Below are 14,990 nucleotides of genomic sequence, written 5' to 3' on the forward strand. Positions count from 1 at the left end.
CATGCAGAGGTTGAGAATTCCACAACATAATTTGTGTTGACACCAAAAAGCTACTGGCTGAAGTCTTTCAAGCCTGTCCCTTTTAGGAATAAAATATAGAAACAGTGATGAGAAGAGGAAGTTGGATCAGATAGATTGTGGAATAAGAATAATGCTGGGAACACTCATAAAGTTGGGCATACAGTGCAAAGTGCTTCCTCACAGTCCAATAACAAGGTGACTGTCAGAAACAATTCATTTACCTAGTTGAGATAGTGTCAAGGTTAACCATTTTGTTGCATGGGTACCAGTAGGGAGTAATTCACTTCGACAAGCTGTCTGTGGATAATAATAATATTATAATAATAATAATAATTAATAATAAAATAATAATAGTAACACTTCTCTAGCACATTTCATCTGAGGACCTCCTAACACTTTACAAACATAAATTAAACCTCACAACCCTCCTATGTAATTAGATCCATTTTCAGATGGGGAGATTAAAGTAGAGAGATGAAGTGGCTTGCCCAAGGTTACACAGTGAATCAGTGGCAGAGCCAGGAAAAGAACCCAGGAGACCTGACTCCTAATTTCTTCCTACTGTACATATAAGGTGATTAACTATGCAGTTGTATATGTATATGTCCACACACACAAATAGAACAAAAGAACAGTTAAAGATCACAACATCCAGAAGATAACTTAAAAAATCAAAACACTTTATTGTTGTCTGTTAGTGAAAATACAGCATACTATACATGTAAATACAGGTGTGTTCATGCGAACACACATTCAATGTGGAAAGAATATTGTCTATGTGTGTTCTACCTACACAACTCATTTTTTCTGCAGTACATTCTCAAGGTCACGCAGTCCATCACAATGTACTGTGTTTGTTTGATACTTGTGTACACCCTGGGATCATGATAGAGCTGTTTGAGAGCCAATTCTAAAGCCTGTAGGAATGACGGCTGTGCACTGCTATGGGAGACACACAACTTTGAGAGCAGGTATTATGCTCCTCCCCTATGATAGATTAAGAGTGGTGTTCAAGAAAGAAATACACCTTTCATTGCTTAACAGCAGCCCTTCCAGTCTATTAAGAGAAGTAGTGGATTCCCATCCAGGCCACACTGTCTGATGCAAAGATGACCATAACAGAGGCTTCTTCTCATTATAATAAACCCCTGGAATAAAGCACTGTGATAATTTTTGAAATGTGGTAGTGTCTTTTTTTAAGGCACTATCAACATGGTGTCTCAGCACTGATATGATGGGGTTTGCTGCAGCAGGACATACTGACATACTGGGCTGATTAATCCCAATAGTAACTCCATTAACTTCCTTAGTGGAGATATACCATGATGAATATATCCCACTATACCTGGGCTAGAGAAAATGTCCTAAAGGATTCGTTCCCAAATTTGATCACACCCCCCTTCTTTGGGCCTGTTGTAATGTACATGATCCCCCACCAGCACCTAGCCAGCAGCTGCCGCTCTCTGACTGCCCAGCTCTGAAGGCAGACTGGAGAGTGGCAGCTGCTACCCAGGTATCCAGCTATGAAGGCAGCACTGCTGCCAGCAGTAGCACAGAAGTAAGAATGGCATGGTATGGTATGGCTACCACTCTCTGGCCACCCGCTCTGATTACACACAGTAATTTTTTCCCTAAAGCTTCTCATTCCCCCACCCGAATACATTCCACGCCCCTCCCCAGTTTGAGAACCTCTGAAGAGCCTATATTAAGGGTGTGGCAGGAATGTTTGAGGTAATCATTTTGTTAATTTTTAATACTACTACAAAATGATAGCAAAGTGTCCCGGTCTTTGGAGAACCCCACTGTCTTCTAGTGAAGTCTGAACTCTGAACACCACTCAACATGGATGAACCATCTTTGACTGTGTGCTACATCAGGATGTACATTTAAGTGCTGCCGCTTACACTCTCCTGCCAGCCCAGTTTGTGTGCATGCACCTTCTATCACTCACTCACGCAAGTCACCCCCAACCTACCTCTGTCACACAACCACTCACACAGAGCCCAACTCTCAAATGCATCTTTTCCATTCATGCTCACAGTTTTCTTTTCTTGTATCTCTGCCTTATTTGATCCAAGGTCCATTATTAGATCTGATTGCTGGTCCTTGGAGCTGGATAGACAATTGTGCCATGGACTGTGTCATAAGGCAAGGGCTGGGGGTGGGGAGTCGAAGAAGAAACACTCTGAGAAGCAGCCACTAGAGCTACAATCCTGACAGGCCCTGTGGTCAGTCTATTAGCTGCTATCCCTTCATACACCTACGAAGGGAAGAGATCAAGAATAACTGGAGATCAAGAGACCTAATGAAGTCCTTTCCATCCCTAATTTCTAGTCTATGGAGACTAGACTTTCTCTGCCTTCCTAACAGCCTGTTCCTAAAGTGTTTGGCTGCACTACAGTTTTACTGTTAAATGCTTCTTTCTGTCTCAGGTCACTTTATGCTTCATAAAGCTCCAACCTGGAAACCCCCCACAGGAACAAATACTTTGCTTACAATCTAGTCATGATAGCATGGGCTATCAGCTAGATAGAGAAGGATCCTGCTGCCAGTCGTGGGAGAAGGCATAGGTTAGAAAACAGAGAGAGAGAAAGCAAGAGAGAGAGAGGGATGATGAAAGAGTGAGAAAGGATTCTAAAGGAGGATTTGAATATTATTTTTCTAATAGTACAGAGACTGTTGCCATGTACACAGGTGCAGTGATGTGTCTACAAAGCGGCGGTATCTCTTCATCTACATGGTTTGTGATCTCCTTATTAATATGTATTATTTGTATTAACATAGCGGCTAGGAGCCCTAGTCATGGATGTGGACCCCATTGTGCTAGGCACTGTACAAGCACAGAACAGAAAGACAATCCCTTACATCTGCTTGGTTTGCTAGCCAATCCCTTCCCCCCAGAGTCTTCAGTACTGAGAGATGGAATATCCCAACATTGCCGTGTTGCAGCAGAGTATGGGAGAAAGTAGGGGTATATCTGTGTGTGTGTGTTGTGGAGAGTTACTTGTCTTTATGCCTATGATAGTCACTTTCCACATTTAGCACAGGAATGAGAAGTCCTATTAGCCACCTCTTCCCAAAAACATCCTGCAGGTTCTTCCTCCAGGGCCGGGCTCTTACCACCATCCCCTTCCGCACCTGGTAGCGAGTTTGCCCTCGTAAGATCAACAGTATCTGGTGGGAACAGAAGCCAGCACAGGCAAGTCCAATTCCAAGCCAGAGGTACAGCATGAGAATGACAAACATTTCAGAGCTAAGGAGAGCTCCTGCAGTTCCAGAGCCAGAAGAGGGGAAGAGAAAAAAGAAACAGCATTTTATACACACCCCACATATTAATATATTAGCCATCCAGAAATAGTCAACCTCAAGAGTTCTGGAAACTGAATTATATTCTATAACAATTATACAACTTGAGAGCTAGAAGGAAAAAGAGAATTAATCATTCTAATTATTCTAATTGAAGTATTTCATCAATGCAACTAACACTGTTGGGGAAAAATATTAAAATTGTAGAGGTTAGACTAGACTAGTGTTTATATTGGTAATATGTAGCATCAGGGCTTAAAGGAAAAATTCCACAAAATATAAGATGTATTTTAATCATTGTTAGTAACATTTTCAAAAGTGCCTAAATGACACAGGGCTTGTCCCACAGGATGTTTTTGCACAGCAAAACAGGGTGTGAATCTACAATGCACTAGCTTGCCACACAGTAGCATCTCTTGTGTACATGGCTACAGCACGCTGAAAGACTTATGGAAACATTGAATCTGATAGGTATTTCTAATCATTGTTTTAAAAAAGTTATATATAATTTTATACACCTATAAGTACTAAAAAAATATGAGCAGATCCTCAGCTGGTATAAATTGAAGTCAATGGAGCTGTGAAAATTTACAGCAGTTATAGTTCTGGCTCTATATATATATATAGTATGATATAAGTATATAGGCCAATTTGCACCCGCTCAGGATCTGCCAATATTTTAGTACTTATATAACCATCAAATGTATCATAACTAATTCCTAATAGGTCTTTTAAAAGAACCTCTCTATTGTTACCTTTCCCTCCTGAAGAGAAGAATGTAGGAATGGTGCAGGGGGGACAACTCAAGTTACTCTAATCCAAGTCTCTCTCAGCAGAAGTCACCATAGGGAATGGTGCAGGAGTGCTGGCTCATCTTATAATTAGTCCTGCCTCATCTTCTCTCACCAGAAGTCACCAGAACAGGGCTGGGAGGCTGGCTGTAAGTAGCTCATGGCTCCTCCAGTTATTGGAATTGTTTTATACAGGATTTCAGAGTAGATGAGCTAATAGTCCCTTCTGGCCTTAAAATCTATGAATTCCAGCTTCTCCATCTTGAAATGCTGTAATTAATAGTCTAGCTGTTGGCTGCCATAAAATTACACTTTGACTTCACTTCAAGTTTTGGACTTGGCTAGGAGAGAACATTCACAGGATGATTGTTTTCAAACAGACTACAGCATCTGGCTTTTCAGTCCTGAACACTTGAACTGTTAAACATTGCTTTTTAAATTCAATATCACCTTTCTTTTCTTGTCAGATATCAGTAGACATCATGCACAACATGGCCAGGGGAGAACAGATCCCCTTAAGGAGGTGAAGAATCCTCATACTAATTTGGTTAGTGAGGTAACTTGAAATATTAAATAGGAAGGTCAGAAACAAGCATGGGCTTCTCAGCATTTATTGGAAGCAAGAGAGATAGAGATTGGTTCATTTTTCCTGATAATGCTCTGTTGGGAGCTGGGGACTTTGCAACAAGCCTGCAAGATTTATTTGAGGCCATGATGCAGAAAGTCACCATGTTGTGAGAAGAGGAATCCTTTGTCTCTTCTTGCAAGTATAAAGCTTCCCTGAGCCATACTTAAAGGACATAAGGTTTGTTAATCTTATTCTTAGGTTATCCAAATATAATCTATAGTTTTGTCAATAGATCCAATCTGACAGACATTTACAAAAATACCCCTTATTTGCCCCTCATTACCAGAGACCATTTTAAAAACCAAATTTACTTCTGTTCCCTGTGAACCTGATGTGATCTCAATCTTATTGCTGCACATTATTTATGCCAGAAATGCTGAGTTATGATGCTGAACTTATAGATACTGGGCCAAATTCTAATATCCATGCTGGCTCTTTGGGCCTCATGAGCATAGATTCTGGCCACAACTAGCCAGCTGAGAATTAATCCAGTTGTCATAAAATTTGCAGATCCATCTCCTATTCCAGTGGTCACCTGCTGCCAGCATAGAGAGCATGTCAGAGGAGGAAAAGGAGGTGGTGGAGTGTGGTGGAGCTCTGCTCTGGTGCACTGATCCTCAGTTAATACATGCTCCCTTAGGATCCATACACTAGCAGTATAAGTTAGTGCAGCCTAGGGTTTTGCTCTAACATATGCCAGGGTTGATGCAGATCAGTCCATAGGCTCAAAGAGCCATAACCAGCTCCCTGGTGGCTGCCTCACCTCGTCCCCCCATTTTGCTGTGTCGGGCATAGCTTAGAAGAAGAGAATGTTATTCATTCGGAAGAAGTTTATCCAATGTTAATTAAAATGTGATTCTACTTGGAAAAGTGACTCCATAAAAATCTCATGGCAGGGTTCCATGTTTATTGTCTTTTAGTGACTACCATGCCAAAATCAGATACTTTTCTGAGTAAATTGCTACTTATTTGTTTTTAAATGCCAGCCTTCTCAGCCTGGAAGCTGAAAATCAAGCTGGGTTCCTTCTGCCTCATGCATCATTAGCAAGATTCTGCAATCAAAACATAGTGAACAGTCTTGTTGATTCATTACCCCAGAATACAATCCTGGTCCTCTCTCTGAGCTGAGTGGCTCTGCAGGAGTCAGAGCAGAAGTCCTGTTTTAGTCAGTAAAGTGAGGAGAGCTGATTCTGATACACACAAGCTGCAGGTCTGATGGTTAAAAGAATTAAATTTTACATAGTCACTTTCAGAATACCACTAGTCTATACACTTTCTATGTAGCAACTTTTCAAATTCCCCTCATTCTAGGGTTTTGTCTCAAATTTAGATTTGGTGCATTTGGAGGGGCTCAGGGGCACGGTGAGATGAGGAGGGACAGAACCAGAGGTGCTGAGGCAGAGTGTGGGAGAAGGATCAGGAAGAGAAATTAGAGGAGTAGGGGGAGAATTGATGAGGAGCACGAAAAGATGCAGATGGGGAAAGGGCACCTTGAAAGGCATAAAAAGGCAGGGTCAGAAGCAGGAGATTATTCCTCTGAATACATTTGCTTTTGGCATGGGGCACTTTCAGATATCAACGGTGGCTCTCAAACTGTGGTCTGCAAAGAACTAGCTGGAGGTCTGCGGAGAGCTGGTTGGTCACATGATACTAATTCTCTTCTTTGTTTCCACCTGCTAGATAGCATTAAAAGAAGCTAACATCATAATTTCCTAACACTGATTTTCCATGCGAGCAGCAGCTATACTTGCCACAGGGAGGGGATGTGGGAGCTAGGTGTGTTTATTGGGAAGGGAAAGGAGGTGGGGCTGGTTATGTGTCTTATGATGGGGAGATGGGGCAGGGTGAAGGCAAATGGAAGGGGAGGTGGGGCTGGATGATGGCGAATGGGAAAGGCAGTTGGGCTGGGTGTATGTCAAATGGGAAAGGAGGTGGGGTTGGGTGTGTGTCTAATGGGAGTGGAGGAGGGACCAGGTGATGGCAAATGGAAGGGGAAGTGTCCCCCAGTCAATCTCTATTAGAATATGGTTTCCCCCCTCTGAAGAACTTGAGAACCATCCCCAGGGACCCACTGAGGCACCCCTCTGCGTTAGGATAATGAGTGAAATATTTTCTCCTGCTGCCTCCTTGCACTGGACTCTCTGCACGCCCACCAGCCCTGCTCACTGACGCCCTGTCTTAGGCCCTGGGTTTGGGTTTTTTTAGAACCTCATAAATTACGAAGAGGACTGTATCTGGAACCCGGCTGGGGCCCAGCCCCTTTGATCACAGTGCTCAACTCGTGCAGAAAATGTACACAAAGCCTCAATGAAGAGATCCGTGAGCACAGGAACCCCTCTCTTCCCTTTCCCCGCCCTCCGCCCCTCACAACGTTGCCTGGGAAAGAGCAGGACCCAAGTGGCGCATTTGGGAAAGGAAGACCGTGTTCTTTCTCTGGGAGAGAGGCCGCTTACCTGAGAAGAACTGGCTGATGGAGTGAGGCAGGAGGGTGAGGAAGGCCAGTGGGTTTGCAAAGGACATAGAGAGCACTGCAGAAATGTAAGCCACCCCTGCCACCAGGGAGTCGAGACAAGCCAAGGAAGTGTAGAAGCAGAACATGATGAAGTTCCGCATGTTCCTGCTCCCGATGCAGTTCCCTGTGAAGAAACAGTGGTGGTCATGCCTTTGGGTGACTCTGGCACACAGTCTACAGAAGTGGGTGCTGGGCAAGGCTGAGCAAGGGGACCTGCTTCCGTCCGGCCGGTCCGCCACCACTTCGGCTCCTCCGCCTGAGTTCAGGCACTTGCCCAGGTCCTCAGGGGAGTTCTGTATCACAAGGATGTAGTTCCCCAGGGCATTAGCTGAGAGGAAGAGGAAGAGGGCCCCATGCAGCAGAGCAGGAGAGAAAAGTGGGGTGGTGGAAGGGTCTTTGAACATGCTGGGGATGAAGAGAAAGAGCTGGAGGACGAAGGTCACTAAGGAGATGCACAGGAAGTAGGCTGGAGCAACAACATTGAGCACCCTGAGAACTAGCATTGTGGATTACATTCCTGCAGGGAGAGCAAGAAGAGAACAAACATCACCGCCTCAGACCGATGCTTGATGCGTCCATTTCCTTCCAGGTTCCCCATTCTCCCCTCTCCCGCCGGCTCCCCTGTTTGCTCCTGGCAATCAATGCCCAATCTGCTGCTCTCCCCCGCCCCTCCCTCCCGTCTGCCATACGCACCCCTCTGCAATGAAATCCCCACCAGTTCAGGGGCGCGTGACAGAGACCAGCTCCTTGGGGAACGATCGCTCCTCATTTCCTAGCTGTTACTGTCACAGCCCCAGTGCCTGGTTTCAGGGAGCTTGCAGGCGGCATTGCCACTGAGATTCTAGAGGCCGCGGTGCCTGGAACCTCTGTCTGCCGGAGGCATCAGCACCAGGCTCGCTCCGCGGCTCCCCTTTTCTCTACTACAGGAGTTCCCGTTACAGGCAGGGTCAATTTTTGTGTTGCATGGCAGAAGGAAGGTGGGGGAAAGAGGGAAGAGAGAAAGGGTGGTTGCTCTAATCCACTGCAATACGGATCAAATCCAAAACTCTAATTTATCCGTTGAAGCCACAGATCTGCCGATTACCTCAATGACTGTTGTCCCTACATGCGCAAAATAAGGAAATGCACAAAACAACTGCTAAGTGTTGCCCCAGCTGCAACCTTCGGCGTGGTGCGAGGAACTTTGTAACAGTAATGGGGCTCTGTGCGTGTGTCTGTCTAGCGTTATTGTATAGTCAATACACATGATTACACCAAACAAGCAAACAAAATCCCCTAAAAACTAAAGGTACAAAACAGCAGTTGTCTAGGCAGGTCCATGTCAGCTCCCCCAACACGGCGATGACTACGTTTAGCTCTTTCTTTTTCCATCTGTGCCAGACACATTTAAAATGTACAAGGGTAAAAGGACCTATGGCAAATAAATGAAGCAGGGAGCCGCCTGTTCCAGCACTGCCTGATTTTTACACTCCCCAACTGGACCTTATCCATCATTGTAAGGAAACTTCAGCCTGGAACTTAAATCAGAAGCACATTTGTCCCTTAAACTTTAAAGATTTAGTAGCCACTGGGAACTTTCTTTGGTGCCAACACTGGCAGCCCTATCCTGGTTCTGGCTGGACCGCTGGGCAGTCTCCAGATCAGCTCATCCCCCTCTCCGAGCTCGTCTGGCTTGCTGTCTGGCTGGCACACGGAATAACCTTGAAATCCCCTTGCTTGCTGTTTTTTAGGATTGCATAGTTGTTGCTCTTGTTACCTGGCTGCTTGGAGCTGCTGTGGCCGGAGTCCAATGGGGCTGGGAAGAAGCTGGTGTCCCTTCAAGGCCAGCCGCTGGCTTAGCAGCAGCCGCGGTGTGAACTGCGGAGGCTCGGGGAGCTTCCCCCTTAGCAGCCCTCTCCCGATAGCAGCAGGCTGCTCAATCGGGAGCTGTGCCTTCAGCGTCCCCAGCAGGAACCGCCCTGTGCTTAATAGGGAGCTGTCCCTTCAGCACCTCCAGCAGGAGCCTCGGGAGAAATAGGGAGCTGTCCCTTCAGCACCTCCAGCAGGAGCCTCGGGAGAAATAGGGAGCTCTTCCTTCAGTTCCTCCGGCAGCAGCCCGCCTGTGAGCCGTGGCACTGGAGGCAGCAGTATTGTGTGCCGCCGGGCCCCGGCACCTGGGGTCCCTCCTACCCTACCAGCACCCTGTCGGCAGTGGGAAGGTGGCCCTGTGCGCCCTGGAGGCTGGGCTTTCTGAAATCCCATCAGTTCCACCAGTGCAGCACCGCGGAGCAGGAGACGGGAAGGAAGAGGAATCTGAGCTCACCCACCCAGAGCAGGTCCTGCCTGCGGCAGCCCGGCCGGCTGGAAACTGGCTGCTCCAGCAGGTGCCTCAGGAGGGTGTGTGGGGGGGGGGGATGGAAACGTCTCGCCTGCTGCAGACGAGCCGCTCCTTGGAAGAGCCCTGAGGAACAGGTCTGGGAAGGCTGGAAAGTTTGGGAGGGGTTCTCGCTCTCTCTTGGCTGGCAGCCTCCTCTTTTTTACCCAGATCGGGGACCTCTGGCACCCTAGTCAACTAGCGAGCAGTGAAGGGGGTGGGGTGAAGTCCACTATGCTACATGCTGAACGGGTCCCAGGGAACCTGTGCACAGAGCTTTAATTACTCCACGTCCATAAGTGCTGAGTAACTAGCGCCCTCTTCCCCCCACCTCACACACACGCCCACTCTCTCTCTCCAAAATACGTGCACACATCCACACAGACCCCCACTCACAAGGCACTGACAAACACTCACAGCTTGTCAAAGAAATGTCTCCCCTTTGAAAGGGGCACGAGGAGGCTCCCGGACTTAGTGCTTTGAACCTACGGAGACCAAGGTTCAAATTCTGAACCGGTCGCAGGGGACAGAAAATACAGGTTGGTGGCTGCAAACTGGTCCTAGGATTGGTCCCTTTCATAAGAACCATCCTGTGATTCAGACTCATTAGCAGGCTCTGCTTTTGCCAGGGAGGCCCATCACCCACATCTACGTGGAGTGCATGGCAGGGCAGGACTGAGGTGTGCTCCTGTGACAAAGAACTAACCCCCCCCAACACACACAGGTGGGGGTTAGTGACAGTCAGCAGTTTTTTATTTAGCGTAGTTTTTTTGCATAAATTACTTTTTTTCTCTACTCACTTTCATGATTCAACATTTCAGAGAGAAAAACATTTCAGATAGCAAAAGCCAGAGGTAGCCAGGCCTGTGCACAATGGGGCTGAAATGAGACATGACTGAGATGTACTTCAGCAAAAATGTGGGGAAAACTGGGCAGCATCCGTCCAGCCTTCATTCCCATCCTAATGGTCTCCCTGTCATGTTCCCAAATAAACAAAATCTTTTAGTATTTCCTTGACTTATTGATATTAAACTAGAGTGAGCCTTAAAATAAGGAATATACCAGCCTAGCTTCTATTTTTGAATAATCAGTGTTTTCTTCTTATTTTAACAGTTTACATCAAAATAACAGAAAAAATACATTGAAACCTTTTCATGTAATGAAGGATCATTGACTGAAGGGAATGAATAACATGAAAGACATTAATTCTTCCTATATTGGTAGCAACACAAGCTACAGTTTATTAATGAAATGTATAAGAGAAAGTGAACAGCTTTTCCCACAGGAGTGGTACAGTGGCTAAGTTATGCCTGCTGCTTTCATTAACATGCTCTTCCAGATTTTGATGCTCACGATTTTGTGACTAGCAAAATACTGACTTAATATTTTAAAATATGGCATACATTGTTTTTCTCTGTTCACATTATTGTGTTTGTGCAGTGGGAGATTGGGGAGGAGGGGTCAGGATTAATTGGGGGTGTGGGAAGAGAGAGAATAATACCAATTCCTGACATAAATATTGATGTAATTTGTTTTAATACATACCCACAAATTAACCATTGCTCTTGTTATTTCGGTGAGTGGACAAGCTAATTTGTCTAGCTTTTCTCAAATCTCTCTCTCTCACACACACAACACAAACACAGACTCAAATTCCTCCCTGATATAACTCCACTGTAGTCAGATATACTACCTGACAAGCGGTGTGTTCCCATCTGTGTGGGCCAAGCTTTTGTCTGGTTTGTTTGTTGATGGTTCATTATGTCTTGTCTTTTCCAGGGATTATAACTCAGCTGTAAAAATATGCTGTGGGCTAAAATTTGGCATATAATATATCTATGAGGGAACACATGTTTTCACATTGTCACATGCCAAAAATCAGTCTGGGCTAGTTTTAAGATGTCTGATTGGAAAGTTTTCTACCTAAAGACACATTCTTAACCTGCTGTATTTCATACATGTCTTTGTATGTCAGACATATTCAGGTCATTAATCCATGTAGTGGATGGGGGAAAGGAAAATGAAAAAACAGTTATTTTTCATTTAGAACCATATTCTTTCGCACCTGCTTGTGCTAACCTTGTCCAGTGACAGTGTCCTAAGGAACTTTAGCACATGGATTTTTAACACTTAGCAGATTGAGCAAAGGAAAAAAGCGTCAATAATCTGTGAATTGATAAAGATTTACAGAACAGACTGTAATGGCTCTTTGGGTGATCTGAGTATATCAGGCAAAATCTCCCTTTTAAAGAAGTGTCTAAATATTAATTTATGCAGAAGATCAGGATGTTGTCATTCTCATTAGAAAAGCCAAAAATCAAATGGACCAGGAAGCATGAACTCTAAAGGCAGATCTAGATAAGGAAAAGTGGTTGTGTTTTAAAATGTATTCACTATCACATTTTAATTAACATGATTTTAAACAGGACTTTGCACCTACTGTACACAGTCCAAGTCAAGTTTACAAATATTAGCTGCTTTGATTTGCAAACCCCATATGAAATTGGACCTGGCTACCTGAGAAACTATCTGTCCCGTGGCAACCAAGGACCTCCCACAACACTTCACTTAATGATGTTACTGCGGACTAATAGGGGAAGGCTTGTGACCATGGGAGACAGAACCTTCACAGGTGCCAAACCAAGAACTTGGAACTCTTGCCACAAGAAATAAGAATGGCCACTAGTCTTGTCATATTCAGAGTCATATATAAGTCCCATCTCTTCACTCACCCTTTCCCATAATAGTACCTCATTCTCTCAATCATTCATTTTCCAGAAATACCCTAAGTCCATTTTTGGTGGCAGAAAAGGAAGAGCAAAAGACTAGTGTCATAGTTTAAGTAATGAGGGGTGTTTGGATACTGTGTTGGTGAAGGACATGTAAGTACCTGGTTAGATAGCTAGATAAAGCAAGGAAATATCAGGCCTGTTTAAAACAAATGTACCAAGTAACAATTTAGCATGTGCTCTTATGTGTCATGAAAGCTGTTGCAGAAATTAACATTTGACTCATTTGCTGTCTGCTGCTGATGTTGGGAAACACCAGCTTTCTATGATCAAATAAACTAAAGCAAGCCAATAAATATATGCTTAAAAAAGAAAATATTGGAAGGAAAATCTCCCTTGGAGACAGTTGGAAAAGGAGCCCCACATGAAGGGAAGGGTGCTCATGCCTGAACTTAGTTGCAAACAGATGGCTGAAAGCCCAGGCAGGAAGGTCTGTAAGAGAAAATTCTCAAGCAGCCCTGTAAAAGAGAGTGGGGGCAAATCAAAAAGAGGCCAACAGCAGAGAACATAACCAAAGCCTCAATCCTGCAAAGCTCTGAGCACCTTCTGCAAGGTGTGAAATGCCCCCAGTTCTCATTTTCTTCACTAGGACTGGAGGGATTAGGCTCTATGCACCTAAGGTAGATTCACTTAGGACCTGATCCAGCTCCCAGTGAACTCAATGAGAATGTACAATAGTATCTGAGCTAAAGCCCATTGAAGGTTAACAGCAAAGGTGCCTAACCACTTCAATTTGATTTCTGTGAATCATTTTGTTTAAACCTGATTCATTTTAAGCTTTTGGGCATTAAAAGCTCCTGAGAAGGCAGCAGTCCCACTGCTCATGGAAGAATATTGTGGCTAGAGCCAGTAGCTGGTTAATGTTCCTTTAATGCTTGGTCATTTCCATGTAGAGTTCTGCAGGAGCAGAGCACTTCAGTGAATATAGAATTTAAAATAAAAAATGTAAATATTAATTACAGGAGCAGATTAAAAACCTACATAAACAGCAAGGAATGTGTGAAAGTGATCAGCTCAAACAATCTGCTGTCAACAGGAACAATCACTATCTCCAAGAGCTGTCCACTCCTACTTCTGTTTATAGATGCCCCCCCCCACATCCTCACATCCACATACCATGGTCTGGTGCTATTTTGTGTTGCATTCTTGATCGAATTTATATCATACATCCCGAGGATTTTAAAGTGTCGTGCACATCTAGGGCACCCTATAAATAATAAATAACAATAACACATTCTCATATTCATAATCAAGTCTCTGCTCATGTGTTGAATATTCACTGCCCAACAGATAGTTCTTCTTTTGCTGCCTCCAAAATGGAAATGACCAGTTACTAAAGAGAAAATATTCCTTCCCTTTGGCTGTTTTCCTGGGGCTCTTCCTTGAAGAAACTGACACTCCCTAGAGAAAGAAACCTCTCAGTCTGGGAAGGAGTGAAGTCCAATATGAAATATGACACATTTCAACTGGAGAACAGAACAAATTTCTAAACCAGTGCTATAAAATAGACTGCCACTGCAACGCATCCTGTGGGATAATGCTTGTTGCTTCTAGTTTCACCTGGCTGTCACTCTCTACCCTAGAGATTGACTGTATTTCAATGGTGGTGTAGGAATGTAAGTTTGTAAACTACTTTGAGTGCTGTAGAAATGTAAAATATTATTGTTATTATATATGTGAGTACTGCACATGCTCATATTATATATATCTGCTAAACAGTGCAGATATCAGTGATTCTAACTGAACATGTGCTGTTAGACTAAATATCTTAAATTTATATAGTTTCTGCCATCTTAAAGGCTCCTAAAGTGCATACCTACGCAGGAATCACTTCCCTCATTACCAAAGGGCTGCCACCTCTGGGGTAGAACATGGCAGCTGTTTAACATAATACAAAGATACAATGATTTAAGACTGGAAATGAAGAATTGGGGAAGGGGGGAAATCCTCAGCTAGTGTAAATTGTCATAGCACCATTAAGTAATTAAAGCTGCAGGGGAATTTAGGAAGGCTGAGTATAGCTACCCAAATTGAAATTTGGGCATAACACAAAGATTAATCTACTAACTCTTTTGAAAAGTGCACAAGTGATTTAGGATTTAAGGCAATAAACAATTAGGACTTCAAGGTAACCTCTCATCTGAAACCTAGTAACTCCCACCGCAAAGCACTCCCTAGTTGCCAAACTTGGCAATGATTCAGTACTGACTCAGGGGCAATGTTGCTACTTACAGAGTCATCAGCACCATTTCCTGTAACAACTTGGCTCTACTTGGGGATCTTCCACACAAACATTGATCAGGCCTAACTCAGATAAACTAGTGAGCATTGAGGAGAACACAACCCACAGTGACAAGGCAGTAAGTGTGATCAGTGGCATTAAGATGAACATTGTACTCCATGCTTATTTTTGTGTCTGAAAAACTATAGTGTGTCTGAGTGCTTTGTGTAATGAATTGACCACTCTCAGCAGGACTCTGGAAAAAGAAAATAAGTGCTATCTAGGGAATCCCAGGCCTCATTCTGTTGCCCTTACTTAGGTTGAATATCATCTTATTCTTCAATTAAACCCATTTGCTTTAATGGGACA

At 44.1% G+C, this 14,990-nt stretch overlaps 1 protein-coding gene across 2 annotated transcripts; it reads right to left on the reverse strand.

Annotated features, from left to right (window-relative positions):
- Positions 1-681: 681 nt before the first annotated feature.
- On the reverse strand, positions 682-9,791 carry ZDHHC22 (zinc finger DHHC-type palmitoyltransferase 22). 2 transcript variants are annotated; one of them, XM_038406605.2, is made up of 3 exons: positions 9,015-9,791; positions 7,200-7,775; positions 682-3,287 (listed from the first exon to the last, which is right to left on the reverse strand). In XM_038406605.2, the coding sequence occupies exons 2-3, from the start codon at positions 7,759-7,761 to the stop codon at positions 3,022-3,024; spliced, it is 828 nt and encodes a 275-aa protein (XP_038262533.1). In that variant the 5' UTR covers positions 7,762-7,775; positions 9,015-9,791; the 3' UTR covers positions 682-3,021. The 2 variants fall into 2 exon arrangements, with proteins under 2 accessions (XP_038262533.1, XP_043372172.1); XM_043516237.1 differs by lacking the exon at positions 9,015-9,791 and adding an exon at positions 8,343-8,996.
- Between the last annotated feature and the right edge of the window lie 5,199 nt (positions 9,792-14,990).

This window comes from Dermochelys coriacea, chromosome 6 (assembly GCF_009764565.3).
Source record: "Dermochelys coriacea isolate rDerCor1 chromosome 6, rDerCor1.pri.v4, whole genome shotgun sequence".
NCBI lineage: Eukaryota > Metazoa > Chordata > Testudines > Dermochelyidae > Dermochelys > Dermochelys coriacea.